This window comes from Lycium barbarum, chromosome 10, assembly GCF_019175385.1.
Source record: "Lycium barbarum isolate Lr01 chromosome 10, ASM1917538v2, whole genome shotgun sequence".
Lineage (NCBI taxonomy): Eukaryota > Viridiplantae > Streptophyta > Magnoliopsida > Solanales > Solanaceae > Lycium > Lycium barbarum.
The window spans coordinates 6,515,610-6,540,029 of NC_083346.1; the positions used below are offsets into that span (position 1 = coordinate 6,515,610).

Consider the following 24,420-nt stretch of genomic DNA (forward strand, 5'->3'; position numbering starts at 1 on the left):
TGAAAGGAAATGGGGAAATTTACGCGCTGGTTTGAATAAAATGGGAACAGATCACTGTTCATATAATTATTTAAGAGGCCTTAGTTCTCAGCATTTGACTGAGCTTAAGTTAATAGCCTTGAAGAGTTAAATGATAGGCTAATGGTCGTGCATGTATGAACTTGGTTCCAGTTGGGTATAGCTGTTCTCAGTGCTTGTGAGTTTCAGTATTCTTGCCATTATGGACAGTTGAGTTATTCTAATGTGGGGTTGAAGTACTAATGTGGGGTTGAAGTAAGTTTCTTAGATTTATTCTAGTTGAAACTTTGGGTAGTAGCCTATAGAAATGGATCTTATGGGCTGTTTCATTACTGTCTATGATAGCTTCCCTTATGTGCATCCGGATTCAAGTTGCAATACAAGTTAAGCTTATCAAGTCTGTGTGAATATGATATAGGTCTAGTCTGTGGACTTATTTTAGTTTAAGATACTTTTGGGGTCTAGTTTGGCATTAAGTATAAGTTATGCTCAAGAGACTCTAGATTGGGAATGGCTAAAGTTTAATGATCCTTTGTTTTAGCTTCATCTCTTGTCTAAACAAGTTCCCTAGAAAAGAATTTCAAAGTTTTCAGTTTTCAAACTTATTAATTCATGAGCTGTAGATGTGCATGCTTGATCTTCCTTATTAATAGTATTGGTTAAACAGTTGAAATATGTTCTCTAAACTCAGTTTGAGACTTGAAGGCACAAACATCATCCTGTTTTTCAAAGTAGTTGTTTTCTTTTATGATTGCCGATCAAATGTTCTAAGTGGTGTTCTCATTTGTTGATCAGAGGATTAGCTAATTGATTTTTAAAAGGCCAAAAGAAGTCTTTATAACAGAGTCACATCAGTTTTCCATTGGGGTGTCTTTATTTGCTTTGTAAACCAGTAAAGACTTCATTATTTTTCCTTCTGAATTTTAGTTCTATAAACCTCCCAAGTCAATTAGTTCAAATACTCAGCTGATTCTAAAACTGATCTGCTTTAACTCTCTGAATATGTTTGACTTAGCAAATGAGCTCCCTCATAACCTCCATGTTTAGTTGGTAATGAATCCCATGATAAATGTAAGGTAACCTGAATCATTCTTTTTCTTTCCTCAGTAACTATTAAAGACCTGACTGGTTCGAATCTTTGTAGAATTAGTATATGATTAATTTTCTTCACTTGTATGATGGTTCTTTATTATGTGATCCTAAATTTTCTTCCTCACATGTTCCTGCTATTAGCACCTATTCGTGAAATGCTGTACAATTCTAGATGTGCCTCACTCTATATTTTTCTCGTTATTAGCATATGTATGTTTGAATGTTGACATGGATATAGATCTGCTTGTATGTTCTCTTTTACTATTAAGAGGCAGTAGAATACTCCTAGCTTCTTCACCCCTTTCTTCTTTGCATGACCTGGGGAGTCCACAAACCTCCTTGAGTTGCTACGTTTGACTTCTTACTTGATGCGTTTGGCTATGATTTGTTGACTAAGTTGTTGTCATATATTGTGAGGACAATTGCCATGTTCAGCTGCTGCACTTACCCCTCTGTTGCTGCTACCTTTTGAGTTTTGGGTTTTAAAGAACAAAGGTTGCATTTGAGTTGTTATACTGAAGCTGGAGCTGCTATGTTGCACTAAAGACTGCTACACTTCAGCTGCTATATTCTGATAATGTCATACTCAATGAGAAGTATCTTTCTCCTTATGAAAGTAACAGATACTACTCTAGCTGCATTTTGGCCATTCCGTTGATTTATTTTGGCCATGAGTTACTGTATTCTAAACCTAAATTGCTCCTAAATTGTTGCTATATTTTGTGGCAAGGAGATACTGCATTTTGGCAATTCAAACCTCAGTTTGGTAGTGATATATCGCCTGCATTTTGAGCCAACTGGTGGCTGCATATTTATACAAGACTGTTGTGTTTGTTGCTGTACTTTAAGAGTAGTTGTTACATTAATGCTACTGTTACATTTGAGGCGCATTGCTGCACTTTTGAGACCATTGTATTTCTGCCTTCAAAGGCATATTATCACTGCTTGGAATAGACTGGTTGTTGCGTTCCAGTTATCTTTGATGGAAAAGGCTGCTGCTTTGTTTACGATCAAATTGCTGCCCATTTAAAAAGAATAGATACTACACTCTAATGCTATGCAGCTGCTATGGTCAAATCTTGCTGCACTTGTGAACCAACAATGGATTTGTTCTAATGGAGACCTTATTCCTTAGCTCTTTTCACAGTAGTCCTCAATTGTGATATGGAAATTGCATCAAGAAGGTTACTCTTGATGGGAAGCTTTTGTATTCTTCAAGTAGTTGCCTTTGGAAGGATAGGATCCGAAGTTCTTAATGTTGTGAATCACCTAAAAAGTGCTAGCAGAAAGACGTTACCTGTATGTATTCTTGCTCATGCAAGCAGGGGAAGAAAAAAAGAAAGAAATAGGATGTAGCTTTCATGCTCATCCCAAGGAAACAAGAGGGAACCATAGCAGCATATCTTAGATAGCTAATGGTATCCTCACCATTTTGTAGCTTTTAAGTTAAATCCCAGTCACAACATCGAATCTTTCCCTACAAGTTTCATGAGCTCTGCCTTTGCTGCTTCCGTTATATTTTTGAATTCTGTTTGCATATACCTTCCCCTGAAACCAGCCAGCACAGTGAGCTTATTCAATACACTTGGTTAAAGGTTTTGAATATAAAATGTGAGGTTCAAGATGTTTATTTTTTTAGTAAACCCTTAGTCAAAAGTGAGAAAACCATCAAAAAGATTAAATTTTCCAAGGCATAGAGGAGATTGATCACATTAGTAACGTCCTAGTGAGAAACCAGTAAGCACGACATAACTTATTCAAACAACATCGTCTTTTCTTTCTTCTTCTTTTATTTTTTTTTTCACCAAGATATCAACCATCCAAACGAATATAAACTTTTAGTACTATTACTTACTCCTATATCGTCATTTCAAGTTTGATTTGTTAAGTTTTGACTGGCTGACATTTCAAACTAATACTCCATTAATTTTGCAAATCTAAAGAATTTGAGTTGGACTAATTAAGATACAGATCAAGCATATGTGAAATGTCTACTTGGTTCTGACATGTAGCGCCGTCCTCAATTGTCTCAATTAAATGGCTTGGATCACTCTATCACAATCCCGAGTATTTGGTGTTAGCCTTACCTCTGGCACAAAAGAGGTCCCGTGCATAATAGGTCGCGCTCTATTTGTTATATATTTTTTTACTATGTGATTTGTTTGCTATGCAATATGTGTTTCTTTCAACATTATTTGCCCAATGCCCGCATTATTTTATTTAAAGCAGCAATCATTCGCACAATACTAACGCAGTTTTCTTCATTTTGAGGTTTTCTTTTTTTTTTTATTATTTCCCCCAGCGGTTGATTCGTGTTGACTGCGAGCTAGAAGACCACCCGCCTTCCACATGTTGCATGGGCTGAGCACCGCCTTCTATATATTGCATTGAACTGTGCACTGCCCCTTTGGAACTTCTGCAAAAGACTGAGCCCCGCCTTCTATATATTGCATTGAGTTGTGCACCGCCCCTTTGGAATTTCTGCAAAAGGTTGAGCACCGCTTTCTATATGTTGCATGGGCCGAGCACCGCCCTCTGGATGTTTCCTCAAAGGCTGAGCACCGCCTTCTACCATAGTTTGCACGGATTGAGCACCGTCCTCTCGATGTTTCTACATTAAGGGACTTCTTTTCACCTCTAAATTTGAACTATGCTTGGCCTGATTCCCGCGGTGGGATACTTAGGCGGCCCGCATAGGGCTCGGTCACATTATTAGAAAACCTCAATTTTATTCCTGCTTGTAACATGAACTACGCTTGGCCTGACTTCCTTTTGGATACGTAGGCAGATCACATCGGGTTCGGCCACTCTTTTCAAAATATTTCGGTGTCTTTGTTTTGTGGGTAATGAACTACACTTGGCCTGACTTCCTTTTGGATACGTAGGCAGCCCACATCGGGTTCGACCATTCTTTTCAAAATATTTCGGTGTCTTTGTTTTGTGGGTAATGAACTACGCTTGGCCTGACTTCCTTTTGGATACGTAGGCAGCCCACATCGGGTTCGGCCACTCTTTTCAAAATATTTCGGTGTCTTTGTTTTGTGGGTAATGAACTACGTTTGGCCTGAATTCCTTTTGGATACGTAGGCAGCCCATATAGGGTTCGGCCGCTCTTTTCAAAAAATTTCTGTGTCTTTGTTTTGTGGGTTGGAACTACGTGTGGCCTGATTTCCTTTTGGATACGTAGGCAACCCACATCGGGTTCGGCCCTCCTTTTAAAAAAAAACCCTCAAAAGTTCTTATTTTTACTCACGAACTACGTCTGGCCTGATTCCTTTGGGATACGTAGGCAACCCAAGGCGGGTTCGGCCCTTCTATTTTAAAATTTCAAAGTCTTTGGTTTGTCCAACCATTTTAGTCCCTATAATATACATAAAGATTTTTGTATAAATTTTTGGTCTTCCCATTGTTTAAAGTCATGTGTCCTAGTATCTTGAAACTGGGACAAAAATTTTGAAATCGGTCAAATCGCTTCCAAAAATTTTCATTATAACTTCTCACTTTTCAACTGTTTAGAACCAAGCGCCTCTAGAACTAGAAACTGGGCAAATTTTTTTTTTAGAAGTAGCACAAAAGTGGTCTTAAATGAAGTTCGTCCATGTCTTTCTAAAATGTTGATAAGTTTGAATTCGAGTCTTCATAATCATTTTATCTATTAGAGCCACTAAGTATGCCTTTTCAAAGTCATCCAAAACTCATTACTCTTAATTTCAGAAGACGTTCTTTATTACTTATTACTGAAACTCCTTGGCAAAGCAAAATATCTGGTGAGGCATCGAAGAATGTGGACGCAACTGAGACAAGAATCAATTCAAGGACCAAGTTCCCCAACAAGCACAAGTCAACCAATTTTCTTTTAAACTCACAATTTTTCTTTGATGAGACAGGTTTCAATTAACATAGATGTGGAGCATATTTGACTCTTCTTCAAATTTTAGTTATGGACGCGAACAAAGAGTTATCTTTCTGTAAAAGCCAAATATTCTTCAATGTGGATGTAAATTTAGCTTGCGCTAAACGGTGGATGTTGTTCCATTCTTCATGAAATTTTGATCGCAACAGTGGACATGAATCTATCTTCTCAACTAAGGGTTGTGAGCGTAATTCTTTCAAACCTAGCTATTTACATATTCTTACCACTAACAGTTGTTTTAGCTCGTGGCATTTCTCGAGGGACCAAGAGCACATGATCGTGGATTTAACCTTCTTCAAAGTGGATACGGACACGGTTGCCTGTTATCGGTTTAAATTCCTCAACTTTATTATCACTTCATACATATTTATTTATTTCAAGTTGCTAACAAGTTTTTTAGAATTTGGTATTTAATGAGATGACAAGATCGAAATCTTGCATCCTATGTTAAATCGTGGGGACAATTGTAGATTTAACTTACGTCACAACAGGATGTGAATTTGGATGTGGAATTATATCTCTTCACGAATAGTTTTGTGGATGTGGACAGAAACGGGGATATACATTTCTACATTACAAATTGTGAGAGCGGACATGGATTTATATCTCAATTATAAACATTGTGGATATTGTGGACGTCGAAGTGGATTTATCTTTTTACATTATAAATGTTGTAGACGTAGACGTGGACGTGGACGTGGATTTATCTTTCTCGCATTATACAATTTGTGAAAGTGGACGTGGATTTAAATTTCCATGTTATGAATCTTGTGGACATGGACATGAAGTTCTACATTATAAAATTTATAGAAGTGGATGTGGATGTGGACGTGGAAGTGGATTTATATTTTTACATTATAAAATTTGTGGAAGTGGACGCGGATTTATTTTCTGCATTGTGGATATTGTGGACGTGGAAGTGGATTTATCTTTTACATTATGAACATTGTGGACGTGGATTTATCTTGCATTATAAATTTTGTGAAAGTAGACGTGGATTTATCATTTTTCACATGAATGACTTCGTGGATGTGGACGTGGATGTGGATTTATATTTTTACATTATAAAATTTGTGGAAGTGGACGTGGATTTATTTTCTGCATTGTGGATATTGTGGACGTGGAAGTGGATTTATCTTTTTACATTATAAACATTGTGGACGTGGACGTGGGTTTATCTTTCTTGCATTACAAAATTTGTGGAAGTGGATGTGGATTTACATTTTGTACCGTGGAAGTGGATGTGGATTTATATTTTTGTACTGTGGAAGTGGATGTGGATTTATATTTTTGTACCGTGGAAGTAGATGTGGATTTATATTTTGTACCACGAAAGTGGATGTGGATTTTTATATTTTGCACAGTGAAAGTGGATGTGGATTTATATTTTTTGTACAGTGGAGGTGGATGTGGATTTATATTTTTGTACCGTGGAAGTGGATGTGGATTTAATTTTTTTTTACACCGTGGAAGTGGATGTGGATTTACATTTTTTTTTGTACCATGGAAGTGGATGTGGATTTATATTTTGTACCGTGGAAGTGGATGTGAATTTATATTTTTGTACCGTGGAATGCGGACGTGGAAGTGGATTTTTTTTTTCTCGCCCTTAAAGTCTGTGGAAGTGGATGTGGATTTATATTTTTGTACCGTGGAATGCGGATGTGGACATAGATTTATTTTTCTACATTATAAAGTTCGTGGAAGTGGACGTGGATTTATGTTTTGCATTGTGGATTTTGGGGCATAGACGTGGATTTAAATTTCAGCACAGTGAATTTCGTGGACGTAGATTTATTTTTACATTATAGATCTCGTGGATGTGGAAGTAGATTTATCTCTTTGCACTTAAAGTTTGTGAAAGTGGATGCGAATTTATATTTTTGTACCATTGGAATGTGGACGTGGATGTGGATTTATATTTGGACAGAGTGGATCTTCGAACGTGGATATGAATTCATTTTTTCTACATCATGAGTTTTATGATGTGGGCATGGATTCCACAAATGAGGACGTGGATTACTATTTACGCACTATGAATTTTGTACATATGGATTTGAATGTGGTCATAAATTAGACTTCCTCAAAAGCGGACATCATCATGGTTTTAGATTTCCTTAAAAACAAAACGTGGATGTGGATTTAGCTTTCGTTAAAGTGTATATCAATGTCAACTTAATTCTTCTTCAAGTGGAAGCCATAAATTTAATGCATCTCCAAAGTATGTTGTGGATTCAACTTTCGAAACAGGGGTTACAAGTGTAAACTTCTCCAACCCTGTCTTATTTACACATATATTTCTTTATTGCTAACAATTGTTTTTAGCTTGTGGCTTTTTGACAATATTAAAGTTGGCGTCACACATCAACTCGTGGAACTATTTCTTCGGCAGCGAACTGGGGCAATTTGGTTGGGAAGGATAATCAGACTTCCCGACAAGGGTCAAGGATCTACCTCGAACACTCGTCTCCAATCACAAGCATTCTACTTGCATTCCAGCAATTCAATTTTCAGAATTCTCGAGTTCTATCGTAATACCCAGTGTCATCATAATTCGACACTGGAACAATATTTTGCAAAAATTCGCGCCAATCGGGATTCGTTAGTCATAAGGTGTCGTAGTTATCCCAAAACTACACACGGCCTGATTCTCATGCAGCCCGAGATATGTAGGCACCTCGGAGACCGGAGTTCGGCCATAATCCTCTCAAATTTTCTTTACCCTTAGTCCTCCAAAATCCTTTAGCCGGGACAAAATAGGCTACTAAGTCAACGTCTTTGCCCAAAATTTTTTTCATCATTACCGGGCAAAGAGGGACAAGTTGTTGACACCCAATTTTGTCCCACCTTTCCTCCGAAATACCTATTTTTCGCTTCCAATATTTTGGCAACTTTAAAAAATAATTATTTGCATTTTTTACTATAATTATTAGCTTTTATTAATACCGGCATTTCATTATCCTGTTGTAGTCACTACTGTTATTATCTTTTATTACCGTTACTACTACCATTATTATTATTATTATTATTATTATTATTATTATTATTGTTATTATTATTATTATTATTATTATTATTATTTCTATTATTATTATTATTATTATTATTATTTTATTACCAGTATTATTATAATTTTTTATCATTTCAGCACTTTTACCAGCTTATGCACACGCATCGCATTTATCTTCGCGTAATTTAATAATAGCGTTTACTTACTGTTGAATTTCAAAATATTATTGCACAACTATTGCGACGTCATATCATGTTATTTTCATCTGAGTACTAACAAATACATACTTTATATTAGGGGATATTTTAGCACACTCAGTATATGATTAATTGAAATGGGTCTCTTATTTAAATCTAGAAGTCAAACTATTTTCATCCAGCCCAATATTTTAAAATAGCCAGCTCAAATCAGTTAACCCATTATTTTCATCTGCCCAGCCCACATTTTCAGCCAATTCAGCCCAAAAGAAAATTGACCCAGTCCATTAACCCACGGCCCGGCCCAATTCTCATTATAACAAAAATGAAACCCCTAAGGGTTTCATCTTTTTCTCCTCTCAGCCGCACACCCCCCTTGCTCCCAGCTCTCTTCTCTCCCTCTTTCATCGTCCTCTTTCCCCCCACTTCTCCCTGTTCCCCACACCTGTCTCTCCAACTTCCCTCTGTCCCCCACTTCCCTTTGTCCCCCCGCTCCTCTCTCTCTTCTTCACAAACGAAAAACCTATAAATCTTGGTTCTCTATAATAGAAATTCTCTCTTCTTTTAGCCGCCTGAAAACTCCATAGAATTTAGAAGTTTTTTTTGTTTTAGCCGCACAAAATCCCAAAAAGTTTTAATGCTCAGTAGTGGTAGCAGTTTCTGAATCGAGTAAAAAATCCGAACATCGCAAGCTTGGATTTGATAGTGTTCGAGTAGATTGGAAACCCTCCGCACCCACTTCGCTGCACCCGAAGAAGGTCAGTGAATCTTCTCTTTTTAGTTATCTTGAATTTGTAGTTGTTTCCCCGCTTAGATGTGTTCTAGGATGGTATGGTGGTAGCTTTTAATTACTAGTTCAATATCTGCTTATGTGTGTTGGTTGTCATTCTTGTTTAGTTATGTTCGTTAATGGTTGCAAGCATGTTTAGGCGCATTAGCTTTTTTTAGCATTGTTTCGGATGCAGACGTATTGTATTGTTTAGTTGGTAATCTTCATCTCCTTTTAGTTTCATTGTTTTCTTATGTGCGTTTTAATTCTTGCTCGTTTGTTTCGATTTCTCGCTTAATATAGTTGGTTAGTATTCAACAGTATGATCTCATGTTAGCTGCTTAAATGGTGTACCTCCATGTTTCGTGTTAATGTTTTAAGGTAGTTTGAAGTGTTAGTTTCATGTATATTTAGCTGCTAGTCTTTATCCCATTATGTCTATGATTCAAGTATAGTAGTGTAGTTCAGAGCAACTTGAACTATTAATCTATTATTTGTTTGAAGTATTAATCTGTCAGGAAGTAGATCTCTGTAGCATGTTCTGTGTCTATCGTTAGCCATAGTTATCGATTACATACTAATCTTTTTCCTTTCGTTTTTATGCATGACCACCGCGTGCGAGTCCGAGGAACTCGTCTTCTTCCGCATTCGATGTTGGGCCAAAGCCCAATGAAACATTCTATCGAGTCAGCCCCATCAGCTGTGTAAAATGATTCGGGGCCGAGACCCATAACAGCGGCAACAGTGCACAGCAATTGGCCTGAAAGGGGCCGATCCATTTAATTCCTTTCCTCCTCTATTTTATGCTCCGTTGTGCATTTTGCTTTGGTATTGAATGACTAACGCTTTGCCTTGTTTCATTTTCTTAACATTAGATGAATCCTAGCGGATTAGTGGGGATGATGTTACTAGTAACGGGTAGTTAAATTTAAAGAAGAAACCAATAGTTAATTCCCTAGGTTTCAGTTTTTATGTTAAAATTATTTAAAGTCTTCTCTTATGCAAATTATTACATTTGCTCTAAATCTTATTTTAAACAACATTCTTATATTTTCCCTAAAACCTTAACAACCTTTCTTAGCCCTTTTTTTCTTAAAATTCGAAGCACCTTATTTAGCATTAATTAATTAACCTAAGTTTGGCCGGATAACCGTAGTTAACGGATTCTAAAGGATGCCTGACACCTTCCCTTTAGGATAATATAGAACCCTTACCTAGAATCACACTGATTAAGCAGACTGTTAACGGAGGTTTAGTTAGCTTTACCTTAGTTAATAATTAGGTGCCCTAATTCACCTTAAAATCAATTAGGTGACGACTCCTTAAAACAAAGCAATTTAAGAATCACCAATATGTTGTACTCTAATTTCAACCCGGTTAAAATGGGGTATAACAAGGTCTATATATTGGAGAGGGTTTTGTTGGGTCGTAACGAGAAATGTGTTGTTAAAGGTCATCTAATGAAGATAATTGACGATGACAGTCTTCGGGTGTCTTATCCTTGGGGTTCTCTTAGTTTTAATTGGTTGGTACGGTCGATTCGTGGTTGTGTGAAGACTTTCAAGAGCACGCCATCTACACGTTATATGACTAGTGGTTTCCCTTACGCTTTAAATGTGTGGCTGTTGGAGGTTTTCCCTATCTTTCGAGGGTTTTCAAGTTTTCATGGTCTGAAGTCTCCTCGTATGTTGTCTTGGGGTCCTTCAAAGCAAGTTGATTATAAAGTTATTACTGATAATTTCTTCCATGCTGAAAAAGTATGTGTTCCCCTTTTGTTGATGCTTCTTTTTCTTGGTTCATTTTCCCTTTTGTTATTTTTTGTGTTTTTGTCTAAATTGATGTGTTTATATTGTGTTATAGAGATTCAAGAAATTTATTGTCCATGCTGTTGTTGTTGGTACGGAACAAGAGATGCTGGATTATCCAGTTGCACTTAAATTTCCTGATGATTCAGGCCCTTGTTCTTCCCGTGCGGTTTTTCCATCTGAAGTTACTTCTCAGATAGTTGATGTAAGTTGTACTTTGCTTTTTGTGTTTTTGGTTGTTTAAATGAATTCTGAGTTAGAGGCCTTGTGGTATAGTATTTTAGTAGGAGACATTTTTGTAGTCTTTTCTGTTTTGGTTATGGAAATTAAAGTTTATGCCCCTTAAGCCATACTTTTTGGTTTTGCAAACGTAGAATCTGCCCCTTCCGGCATACATTTCTCCTTTCATATTTTCAATTCTGCCCCTACCGGCATACTGTTCTCATTTTGAGACTAATTTTTGTAGGTAACACATTTTGCAGTCTTCTCTGTTTTGGTTTTGGAAATGAAAGTTTATGCCTCTTGAGGCATATTTTTTGGTTTTGCAAACTTAAAATCTGCCCCTTCCGGCATACAGTTCTCCTTTCATATTTGAATTCTGCCCCTACCGACAAACTGTTTTCATTTTCAGACTTCAGTTCTGCCGGTTCCAGCATACTTGTTCAACATTAATTTAGTGACATCAAAAGTAATGTGTTGTTTTATTGATCTGTTATACAGGGTGTTTTGTCTAGTGTGAAGAAGCAACTTGATAATGAACGATCTACAATTGTCAATCAAGTAAAGGTATGGCCTTTTATTTTTTTATTTTTGAGTTTTTTAATATGATATGTATACTTTGCATGCTGCATTCATTGTTTTTGTTTATTCTCATTTTCTTTTCTTCTTTGTTTAATTTTTTTTTTTCGTTTTTTTGTAGTCTTTGGATAGCCGTTTCGAAGAATTGGATAAAAATTTTGTTGGCGCGATTAATGTTGTGGATAGCTTAGTTCGTGTACATGATGAAACAAAGTCAGGTGTAGCAGCTTCTGAAAGTGCTAAAAGAACTTATTTAGAAAGTAGACTTGACAGTTTGAAAAGTAAATTTGATTATGTGATGCGTTGTGTTGAAAGTTTAGTTCAACTGCATAGCGAAAAGAAATCTTGTAAAGCTTGTAAAGCAAGGTCTACAAAAAATGAGACATCTCCCATGCTCGATATGCTCTGTGATGCTGCTGTTTCTTCATCAAGTCAACTGTCTGATAAAACTCAAACTATTTCTCAGTTTGAAAAGGAATATGTGAAAGAAAATAAAGACCGCGCAAAAAAAAAGAAGCACTTAAAGAAATTGCTGCAATTAATGATGTTTTTCAACGCGGAGATATTTTGTTTTCTTCTAATGAAGCATCACAAAATGTAAATGAAGTAGCAGCTGCTGTTGAAGATAGTAGAAAGCGTTCGAGATGCGAAGATGGAAACAAAGAAGAAGATGGTAGTAGAAAACGTCCGAGATGCGAAGATGGAAACAAAGAAGATGATGGTTATCCTAATTGGTATTTGCTTACACCAAGCAGTACTCCAGTTGAGAAACGGTTGAGTTCTGCTGCTGAAGATATATACTGTACTGCAGAAGAGTTAGGAAAGTGAATTGATTTTTTTGTTGTTATTTACGGCAAGTGTTATGTTATTGTGTTTCTCCCTTTTTCGAATGATGTATATGTAAATTGGTCTTTCATTTCTGTACATATAATGAAGTTTCACTTTTTCAAACTGTGTTCTGTAGTCTGCCTTAACGGGCATACTTTTGCCATTTTCTCAATAGTTGTTCTGCCCCTTCCGGCATACTTCTAAGATGGAAGTAACTGTTTTTCCTAAAAATAAAAAAGATAATTAAAAAGTGACTCTTGTTCCAAAACATCTCCAATAAGTGCGACAGTAACTTCCAATTAATGTATTAATTATTTTGTTTTTTAAAAAGAAATGGAAAGAAAAACTGAAAAATTCTTTGTATTTTTGTCAATAGTTGCGACAGTTACTCCAATTTAAATTTTAGTAACTGTTTTTGCTTTAAAAAAAAATCAATAATTTTAATCTTGCCGCCTCCGGCATAAGTTTACCCGTTGGGAACAGAAATTATGCCCCTTCCGGCATACTTCTAAGATGGAAGTAACTGTTTTTCCTAAAAATAAAAAAGATAATTAAAAAGTGACTCTTGTTCCAAAACATCTCCAATAAGTGCGACAGTAACTTCCAATTAATGTATTAATTATTTTGTTTTTTAAAAAGAAATGGAAAGAAAAACTGAAAAATTCTTTGTATTTTTGTCAATAGTTGCGACAGTTACTCCAATTTAAATTTTAGTAACTGTTTTTGCTTTAAAAAAAATCAATAATTTTAATCTTGCCGCCTCCGGCATAAGTTTACCCGTTGGGAACAGAAATTATGCCCCTTCCGGCATACTTCTAAATTCGTAGTAACAGTTTTTTTTTCGCTAGAAATAAAAAAAGATAATGAAAAAGTGACTCTTATTCCCAATATCTCTAATAGCTATTTCTACATTTACTTCCAATTGAAAATGTATTAATTTTTTTCTTTAAAAAAAAAAAGAAAAGAAAAAACTGAAAACTCTTTGTATTTTTGTCAATAATTGCAACAGTTACCTCAATTCAAATTTCACTAACTGTTTTGTTTTTTTTTTTTTTTTTTTTAGAAAAAAACTACAAAACTCCCTGTATCCTCATTCAATTGAAATTCAATCGTTTCAACAGTTATTCCAATTTAAAATGCACTAATTTGAACTTCTATATAAAGCCACACAGTTATGCCTAAAACGGCAAACTTTTATTCCTAACACACTTATATTATGCCGCTTTCGGCATAAGTTTTTTCACGTGGTTAGCACGTGTGCAGTTTTAAAAAAAAAAATTGTTCAATATATATTGCCCGCTCTTCCTATATTTTACTTTTTATTTTCGTTTGTTCACTTTAAAGTTGAAGGCAGTTGCTTTGTCACGTTTCCTATATCATCTTTATCATTCATTGATTTCTCTTAGTGGGGTTTCAATTTCATCTGTAAGTTATTAGTTACTATTTCATTACTTGTTGATGAGTTATTTCCTTCAATTGTTTGTGTCTGTATTTTATTTGAATAGGGTTTTTTGTTTTTTTTGTTTTTTTTTTGTTTTTTTTTTCCTTTTTACGTTTTTGGTAATGCATTTTGGTAATGTATTTTTGTTGGTAATGTTTTTTATGTGTTTTTTTTTCCTTTTTTTTTCCTGATTGAATTTTATGTTTTGCTCATGTCAGTGTGCTAAATCATGAGACGACAATTTGGACAAGTTGCTGACTATTATATTCCTCCGGAAGAGTGGACGGACACACGCATCAGTGTTGTATGGCGAGGGGATGAAAAGTTTGTTAAATTTGTTGATAAATTTCTTACAAAAGAACAGTTGGTAATTTTGAAGAATCGTCCTTTTGGGAAATTTATGGAATTACATAATATAAAAATGTCGGGTATCTTGGTGAATTTTATGTTGTTGTCGGAAGTTCAGTGTTCTGAAACCAATGAAATGCATTTTAATATACAAGATAAACTTGTGACATTTACAGAGCAATCATTTAAGAGAGTCACTGGGTTATCAATTACTGAACCTCCTAGATCTTTCTATGCTAAATATAACAAAATCAATGGCAGTCGTCTTTTGAGAAGATATTTTGGTGTTGGAGATGGTAAAAGGAATTTGGAAATGAGGGATTTGAAGAATGTGATGAGTGCTGAAAATGTAGATTTTGAAGATGACCTTGATACGGTGATGCTAGCAGAGGTATACATTCTTGGTCGTGTTTTATTGGGCGGTAGAATTGATAAAAAGGTGTTGTGGCAGCATATTGTATACATAGAGGACACTGAATTGTTTGAGCAGTTTAATTGGGGGTCTTTGTGTTTTGCCGAACTCCTGAGGTGTTTCAAATCAATATATAAGCAAGGGACAAACAGACATACCATTGATTATGGTGTTGTTGGTTTTGTTTTTGGCTTTAGTGTTTGGGTTTGGTCTAGGTTCAATGACTATCGCAAACAATATGTTGATATTATTGGCAATTGTCGTGAACCTCTGATGTTGTCGTATGTCAGCAAGAAATCTCCACATTTCAATGAGGTGAAGAAATTGCTTGTATCCGAAGAGTACACGAGTGGAAAGGTAATGGTGTTTATTGCCCTTTACTTTTCGTTTAACTTTTAATGTGGTTTTTCTTTTTCTATTTTGATGTCATTATTTATTATTATTGTTGTATGGATTTTATTTCAATAGCGAGGTAAAGGGGTGGTTGATGAATCTCCGGACAATTCAAGTGTTGATGAAAGTGAATCTGAAGATGCCAATATTGCTGGCAAATCCAGTGAAAGCTCTTCTCTAGAGCGTCGCATTGAGGTATTTCTCACGGGTCCTCTCTGTTTTTCCTGTAAAAGTTTTGTTCCTTTTTTTTTTCTCTTGAGTTTAACACTTTGCTGTATTTGTTTATATTCACAGTTCCTGGAAAATGTTTGTGATGTTAAATTGGATAGGATTTTGAATAATCAACAGAAGGAGAAGGCCCGGATGGATCAGCTGATTTCTGCTTTGCAAAAAGCAGGGTTAAATTTTGAATCCCAAACTGCTTCTCATGCTGAAAATGTTCGTCGACATGTTGATTCTCCTCGTCATGTTGAAAAGGGTAGGCGCAAGAGCACAAGATCTGTTCGTAAAAGTGCTGCTGCTAAAAGGAAAACTAAACAAGTCATGCCTCGTAAAAATGTTGAGCAATCTTCCGTTGGGCAACGAAGAAGATCGGTGCAGTCTGATGTTGAGGAAGATGTTGCTGATCTTGAACAGGCATTTTGGGAATCTGAAACTGCCACCGGAGACGAGGGGGTCAATGGTGTTGATTTTTCTAATGTTGAGGGTGAAAGTAATCAAGAAATTCAGATGGAAGATATGCAAGCCGGTTCTAGTGAAAGAACCGTTGATGAGACAGAGTTGGGAGGCAAAATTCAGTTTTACAAGAGAAGAAAATTACGCAAAACATTACAAGATGCAAATGCTTCTCTAAATGTGGCATTTGAAGATGTTTTTGGAGAAGGCCAAGCAAATGTGACATGTCCCATGGAGACAGATGTTGAACAAGTTGAATCTCTAAATGCAACCGAAAATGTTGAGGCTGAATTTCCTTCGGTAATTTTACATTTATACTGTGTTGTTTTCTAAATCTAAGTTGCCTGGCACACTTTTCTGGTAGTTGACACTTTGTGTGCTCTTTTTTGTTTCCCCATATGCAAATGATAGTTTTGCCTGTCCTGGCATAACCCCCTTTTTTATTGCAACTCATGTTCTGCCTACTCCGGCATACTACCTTTTTCACAAAATTATATTTCTGCCTACACTGGCATACTTTCACATTTTATATGCAAACTCATTTCTACCTCCTCCAGCATACTCATCTCTTCTGGAAAGTTATTTTCTGCCCACTCCGGCATACTTTTACTTTTTGAAACTTAAATCTTGCTCCTTCCGGCATACTTTTCCCTTTTTCAAGCATAAGCTTTGCCCCTTCCGGCATATTTTTTCAAAATTTGTTCATAAATCTTTTACCACTTTCAGAATTTGTTAATTTTTTATTTTAATATTTTTATTTCGATGATGGATGTTGTGTTCTTAATTTGTTACTTTATGTAGGTTGTTGTGGAGGAACAATTTGCCAGTGAACAGTTTGGTAACGCCAATCGTGAAGAATCCAACGTTTCTCCACCGAAAGAACATATGCTTGAAAATCTTGAGCAAATTCAAGATGAAGATGTGGTGGTTTCTGATCATCTCAAACGAGATTTATCTCCTGCCAGAGATGATAGGATAGAAGAGGGTGATACGTTGGTGTCGCCTCATCATGATGAATCCATTGTATCTCAAGCTGAAGGAAATGCAACTGGAAATGTTGAGGTTGAATTGCCTTTGGTAAATTTACATTCTATACTTTGTTGTTTTTAACACTTTGTTTGCTCTTTTATGTTTTGCTTATGCAAATGATAGTGTTGCCCCTTCTGGCATAATCAACCCTTTTATTGCAAACTCATTTTCTCTCTACTCCGTCATACTATCTTTTTTCGCAAAGTTATATTTCTGCCTACACTGGCATACTTTTAGTTTTTGAACTTAGCTCTTGCCCCTTCCGGCATACTTTCACATTTTATATGGAAACTCATGTTCTGCCTTCTCCGGCATACTCATCTCTTTTGGAAAGTTATTTTCTGCCGTCTCCGGCATACTTTTACTTTTTGAAACTTAAATCTTGCCCCTTCCGGCATACTTTTTTCTTTTTCAAGCATAAGGTTTGCCCCTTCCGGCATATTTTTCGAAATTTGTTCGTAAATTTTCCTTTTTGTGAACCTAATTTCTGCTTGTTTCGACATAATTTTCAATCTTTTACCACTTGCACAATTTGTTTATTTTTTATTTTAATATTTTTGCTTTGATGACGGATGTTGTGTTTCTTAATTTGTTACTTTAGGTAGATTGTTGAGGAGGAACAATTGGGCGTTGAACAGTTTGGTGACGCCAATTGCGAAGAATCCATTGTATCTCCACCAAAAGGAGATATGGCTCAAAATCTTGAGCAAACAAAACTTGAAAATCTTGAGCATATAAGACGTGAAACACCTGAAGCTCAAGTTTCTAACGAGGGTGATGAACACGATGTTGTTCCTCATATTGGGGTTATGCCCGAGCCTATTAATGCAGTTGAGCCATTGAGGAGCGAACCAGCCAATGCAGACCTGCCCGAGCCTATTAATACGGTTGAGCCATTGAGGAGCGAACCAGCCAATGCAGACCCGGTTCAAGTCAGTACTCCAAGGGAATCTGCTGTTGTTGATGGAAAGGGTGATAAATCTCAAGGAATTGAGCACAATTTTCGATATGTGTCCTTTGAAGATATTGTAAATGTCGCTTCTTCCGCTGTCAAAGAGAGTACTATTAGTCAAACCCCTCCAATTGCTGAAGAAGAACCTGTTGTTGAAGTGGCGGAAGTGCTATCTTCCTTGAAGACAAGGCGCCAGAGGAAAAGGAAAGTAGTGGGTGATACCCCGGCACCCGGATGGATGCTATATTCTGGATGAAACGATCTTCCTTTTGGGTCACGGAAGGACGAAAGTGACTGGGATGAACAGTACAGAAGGATGTGTCCATTCCATTACTTCAAAAGCAAAATTGTCGTGACCTTTTGGAAAAAATTTATCAATCCTCAAAATCTTCCAGCAAGTAGATTTCGACCTACTGGGTAAGTTTTTAGTTATTGTGTGCTTTCTTAAAAGTTTTTTTCTGCCCACTCCGACATACTTTTACTTTTTGAAACCCAAATCTTGCCATACTTTTCCCTTTTTCAAGCATAAGGTTTGCCTCTTCCGGCAAACCTTATTCATAAAATTTCCTTTCTGTGAACCAAACTTCTGTTTGTATTTTTCTAATTTTTGTTCCCATTTCTTTAATTAGGGAAGAAGATGAGGTAATGTATCCTGGAAAGTTGAACCAACTGAGTGAAGTTTATAAGTTGGGTGATGTTGAGCCAAAATATAGGATGTTTTTTTGGAGCTGTACCATGATGTCTATGCGCTTAATGATGAGGTTCGTGATTGTCTTTTACTTTTTCTTTTCTTATTTTTCTATTAGTTATTGCTTCTTGCTTCTTGCTTCTTTTTTTCTTTATTGCTGAATCGCTAATTTTTTTTTCCTTAACACAACATATTGATGTGATGCTATATTATTTGAGGAAGAAAATGATGTATCATCCTCCAGCTGCCAATGCTGTTAAGTACGCAACCGTAGATATGATGTTTGATCAGCTTGTGCAATTTGACATCAATAGATACTACCAAGACCCGGTTAATTACCACTGGTATGCTGGCGGCAGTGATGATGCATTTTTGCTGAGTAATATTGTGTATGGGCACAGAGGAAAATGTGGTATATCGTGGGAGAATGTCGATAGGGTATTAATTCCTATTCGCCCAGGATCTGATGATCCTAAAGCAATTTCTCACTATGTACTTGCTGTTTTTATGATTGATGAGCGTAAATTGGTAGTTTATAACTCACTCAATCATAATGATGATCGTTTGGTTCGCATTCTCGAGGCCTACTGTGGTATGATCCCTACGTTGTTGGAGGTCAATGATTTTCAATTATTCAGGCCATCATACAATAACTTCAGTAATCTGACATATACCTGGGCTGCCTGTCCAAAGCAAGGATTGTACGTTTAATTCTTATCTTTTTTAGCTTTTCCCATTGTTTTTTGTTGATTTTTATTTTTGTTTATTGTTTTTGGTTTTCTGTTGTTCTAAAACATCTCTCTTTTATGACTTTCAGATATTATAATTGTGGTCGTTTTTTTATCAAGTTTGTTGATATGCTGATTAGTGGTGAAAATCCTGCTGATTGGGATGGTTCTGGTTTGATGGACTACATGAAAGAGTGGTCAATCAATTTGGTTTGTCATGCGAAAGATAAGCTGAAAAAGGATTATGACACGCCACCAGATACAGCTGGAAGTGATTATCATGAGCATAACAATATGGAGTGTGATTATGAGATGAAAAAGAGAGCAAGATCTGTGAAGAAAGCAAAAATATAGTTTGTTTTAGTTGAGCTAGATCTGTGAAGAAAGGAAAAAAATAGTTTGTTTTAGTTATTTTTGCACCATGTAATTTTTTTTTCGTGCGCCCTTTGTGTTTTTTGTAAATGTTATAAGATTGTATAGTTTTTTTGTGTTATAAATTTCAACTTTAAGCCCCTTTGTAATTTGATGGTGTTCATTTTTAATCTCAACTTCTCTGTTCATAAAAGCTGTTATTTTGTTGAAAATTCCAAGTTATGCCCCTTCCATCACAACTTCATGGTGGTTGTGTAATAGAATTTTGCCGGGGTCGGCATAGTTTCTCATTTTGTAAATAGAAGTTCTGCCGATTACGGCATAATTTAAGTTCAGAAAAGTTGCCAAAACCAGCAACAAAGACAAACCCTTTGAAGTTATTGACCAGCCAAAAATGCATTTATTGGGGATTATTTGTCACGTAATGCTGTTATTTTGTTGAAAACCAAAGTTATGCCCTTTGCATCACAACTTTATGGTGGTTATGTAATAGGAGTTTGTCGGGGTCGGCATACTTTGTCATTTTATGAATAGAAGTTCCGCCCATTCCGGCAGAAATTAAGTTTGTATAGTTTGTTTGTGTTATAAATTTCAACTTTAAGCCCCTTTGTAATTTGATGGTGTTCATTTTTAATCTCAACTTATCTGTTCATAAAAGCTGTTATTTTGTTGAAAATCCAAGTTATGCCCTTTCCATCACAACTTCATGGTGGTTGTGTAATAGAATTTTGCCGGGGTCGGCATAGTTTCTCATTTTGTAAATAGAAGTTCTGCCCATTACGGCATAATTTAAGTTCAGAAAAGTTGTCAAAACCAGCAACAAAGACAAACCCTTTAAAGTTATTGACCATCCAAAATGCATTTATTGGGGATCTGTTATCTCTTTCTTATACAACTTTTGCCACATAACAATGGATGTGAATTTCGAGAAAAGGTTAAGCAGGTCCTATGTCCTTAACGATGACTTTGTATGTGTAAATGTCATCAAGAAACTTTTTTGTTTTCATCTGGGTTTTTATTCCATTCATCCTTATTTTTAGTAATAATTTTGTGTGTTTATTTCGTTGCAGATCCTTCCAAATGACATCTCAGACAGTCTTCCGAACTTTGAATGTGAAGCCTATGTGCTTTATGGTCGGCATTACTACAAGATGACTTACAAAGTTGGTGCATATCGGCGCCTTTGCCAGGGGTGGGAAAGACTTTGTTGATACCAATGGGCTGCAGGAAGGAGATACTCTATGCTTTAGGCTTGTTGAGTGCAATGCTGGCATAGGGATTATTGTTAAGAAGAAGGAGGAGATTGTAGTTATAGACTAGATCTGCTCATAATTTTTATTTTAGTATGAATGAATTTTTATTTTTAGTCTATGTATGTTCTTTTTTTTTTTTTTTTTTGTTGCTCTCCAAAATTTGTATGAATGAAATTTTACTATGAATGAATGAAATATTTTACTTAATGTTAATTGTGTTGTGCTGAATGTTTTTTCCAATTTTTCAGCATTTTAAAATATTTTATAAACAACAAAGCACATAAGTATGCCCCTAACAGCATACTTATTTATTTTGTAAGCGGAAGACATGCCAGTTCCGGCATAAATGTAAAACTTGAAAACAACAGAGAGAAGGAATATTGTTATGTCCCAAGGCACACATTTATTAAACTTACCAGGATGTAGTCTTTGAGATACCAATTTTGTTTTGCCATTTTCCCCGGCAAAAACTGTTATACCCGTCAGAGGAGGCATAAATTATAAAACTGGATAATTAAAGTTGATGATATTTTTTCTTTTTCCTCAATGTTTTATGGTAGAGAATTGTAGATTTCATGTAGGGACATTTATCTGTTGCTATTATATAGTCTTTTATTATCAGCAACAAGAAGATAACAATTTAATAAAAGAAAATAATAAAAGAAAGAATGGACAGAAGAATAAATGAGTGATAAGATGCTTGAAGTCTCAGTCTTAGTAATACCAAATTTTTGCCATTTCTTTCAGGCAGAGTGTGCATTATGCGTCAAGAATCATAAGATAAATTCATATAAACAATGTATAAGAGTGTGATGTTAGGATGACAATTTCCTCTTCTTGTATCTTCTTGAATATGGATTGAGAGCTGGACTGTGGTTACAGGTTTCCCTAGTGTGTCCAAAGAACTTGCATCTACCACATCTGTATGTGTACTTTGTTCATTCTCTTCTTGGGCGATATCTTTTTGTTTGTTTTCTTCCAGGTCTTATTTTAACATCAGGTGGCGTTATTTTAATATCCATAATGTTTTGTGAAATAATCCATGAGTCTTGATTTCCAACTGATAGTATTTCACCTTTGTATGTCTCTTGGCAGGCTTGTTTCTTGAACCAGTCCGCACAGTATGTAGATTTTGGCAAACTTCTTTTGTCTATAACTGCCATGGCATGTGTGCACGGTAACTCGTCAGTTTGGAACTCCAAGCACTCACAAGTCATATTCTTCAGGTCTACATTGTATTGATATCCTTCATCTTTCACAACAAATTTGACGGGAGTTATGTTTTCTACCTATGGAAATTGAAAATATAAATGAGTGATATTTTTTGTGGCAATTTTCAGATTATATGAGAGTTATGCCCTTTCCGGCATACTTCCTGTACATTGAAAATAAGATTCTGCCCCTTCCGGCAGAACTAAGTATAAAATAGGGTCATAGTTGTTCCTTTGTCCAGCATAACTTTTGTGTTTGGTTAATTTTAAACTATACATTGCTCATAAAACTAAGATTGAAGTGTGTTGGTAAAATCTACTTACTTTCATTGTGAGCATAAAAACAGTGTAATAGTTATGCCCTCACCGGCATAATTCCATGCTAGTTAATACAAGTGTCTGCCCCTTCCGGCAGAACGAAGTATAAAAATAGGGTGATAGTTTTCCTTTATCCAGCATAACTTTTGTGTTTGGTTAAAATTAAACTATGCATTTCTCACCAAACTAATATTGAAGTGTGTGTTGGTAAAATGTACTTACTTTCATTGTGAAGCCTCTACTTATCTTTTCAAGCAGAATCTTTTCAGCCCAACATGTCAGATCATGGGACGGTCCTGTTGCGTCCAATTTTCTCTGGTAAAACCAATTTTGCAGCTTGTTCTGGATGTAATCAATACATGCCATTATTGGAAACTCCCTTGCTTTCCTCGATACAGAATTCATTGTCTCGACATTGTTTGTTGTGAGCATGTTGTAACGCCTGTTGGTGTGGAATGAACGTGCCCATCTTTCCGGTGGTTCTTCTTCTATGTATTCTGCAGCTTTTGGGTCGATTTGTTGTATCTGTGACATATAGGTACGAAACTCTGCCTATTTGTAGGTAGTTGCTGCATTGTATAATAGTGATAGGATCGCTTCGGATGGGAAATATTTCTGCAAGTTCTTCTCCATGTGGTAGATGCATATTCCATGCTGGGTATTTGGATACAATTGACGAGTGGCGATCGGAAAGAATTGATAGGTCTTTGCGCGTGCCAAACACCTTTTTCACGTGTCTGAAGAACCACCTGTAGGATTCATTATTCTCAGAGTCAGCAATACCAAATGCGAGAGGAAATATGCTGTTGTTTCCATCTTTTGCTACTGCTATCATGAGCACACCGCGGTATTTTGATTTCAAGAAAGTTGCATCCACCATCATTACTGGTCTGCAGTGTTTCCAACCCTCAATTGATGCTCCATACGCGAAAAAAGCATATTTAAACTTATTGTCAGCTGTCCATTTGATGTTAGCAACTGTTCCAGGATTTCTTAATTTCATCATGTGAAGATATTTCGGTAGAAGTGTGTAGTTATTTTCTGGGCTTCCTCTTATGACATTATAAGCGTGTTGGAGGGAACACCATGCTTTGTGGTAACCAATGTGCAAGCCATATCTGCTTCTCATTTCTTCAATGACAAATTTGGGTGTTATCTCTTGTAGTGTATGGTGTACTAGGTCTGTAATGTATTCCGCTATGACTTTTGAAGTTGCATTCCTCATGTCAGAGGTGATGAAATTTATTGAACAACTATGTCTCTTTTCAAAGTTAACTACTTTGAAAAGTTCTGATCCTCTGAACCTTGAACTGTGGAAATGCCAAATGCAGGTTGGATCAACACACCTGATGTAATACCGTTGTGTGCATGACTTTTCTACCTTGTACTGTTGATGACGAGTAATTGCAATGTTATTCATGCACTTTTTCACGGTATCTTTGTCTTTGAATAAAATGCCAACTTCTATTTGATCAATCGATGCACTAGGTGTCAAAATTTGTGTATCATTTTGTATCCTCTTCCTTTTTAGTGCCTTTGTTTTGTTGCATGGCTGTGTTTGTGTCTCTTCAACTGTCATGCTCTGAGTAAGTGATACAACATACAACTTGCTCAATGTTTGGCGGTTGCCATTGTAGCTGCTGAGGTGTCTGGTTAGGAGTTACTATCTCGCTCTGCTCAAGTGGAATCCCAAGGTTATGTCCAATAGGGCTGTGTTGTTCGTCATCCAATCCAACTTCAGACATGTCTTCTTCATAAGCAATGCAGAGTTGTCTGTCAATTTCCTCTATGGTTTGTCCTTCTGTCATTAGGATAGATTCATTATGATGTTCTTGTAATGGGTTGTCCTCCGCATCAGCTGAATCGAACTCTAATATGAAACGGGAATTCCTGAAGTTGTCATTGTTGTTGAGCAGGTACAAGCAAGTGTGAAGATCAATGTCGTTTGTTACACGCATCCCTTTGGATGTTTTCCCACTGGTGTCAAACCATATGTTGGCCTCTTTTTGCTGAGTATCTTGTGTATGCCCCGCAAATATCTGTTGAGTGAATTGTTGAAAATTTACACCATCATTGACAAGTATTAGCTTGGTTTCATGATTAACATAATTGCAGGCGGCGTCCCATTTGCCGTTGAAGGCTACGTAGATGCATCTTGGTGTCATTTTTT

The 24,420-nt window shown here is 36.2% G+C and overlaps 1 protein-coding gene across 1 annotated transcript; it reads right to left on the reverse strand.

Annotated features, from left to right (window-relative positions):
- Positions 1-20,784: 20,784 nt before the first annotated feature.
- Positions 20,785-24,058, reverse strand: LOC132612656 (uncharacterized). The gene is made up of 4 exons (XM_060326771.1): positions 23,915-24,058; positions 22,921-23,832; positions 21,138-21,191; positions 20,785-20,790 (listed from the first exon to the last, which is right to left on the reverse strand). The coding sequence occupies exons 1-4, from the start codon at positions 24,056-24,058 to the stop codon at positions 20,785-20,787; spliced, it is 1,116 nt and encodes a 371-aa protein (XP_060182754.1).
- Positions 24,059-24,420: the final 362 nt, after the last annotated feature.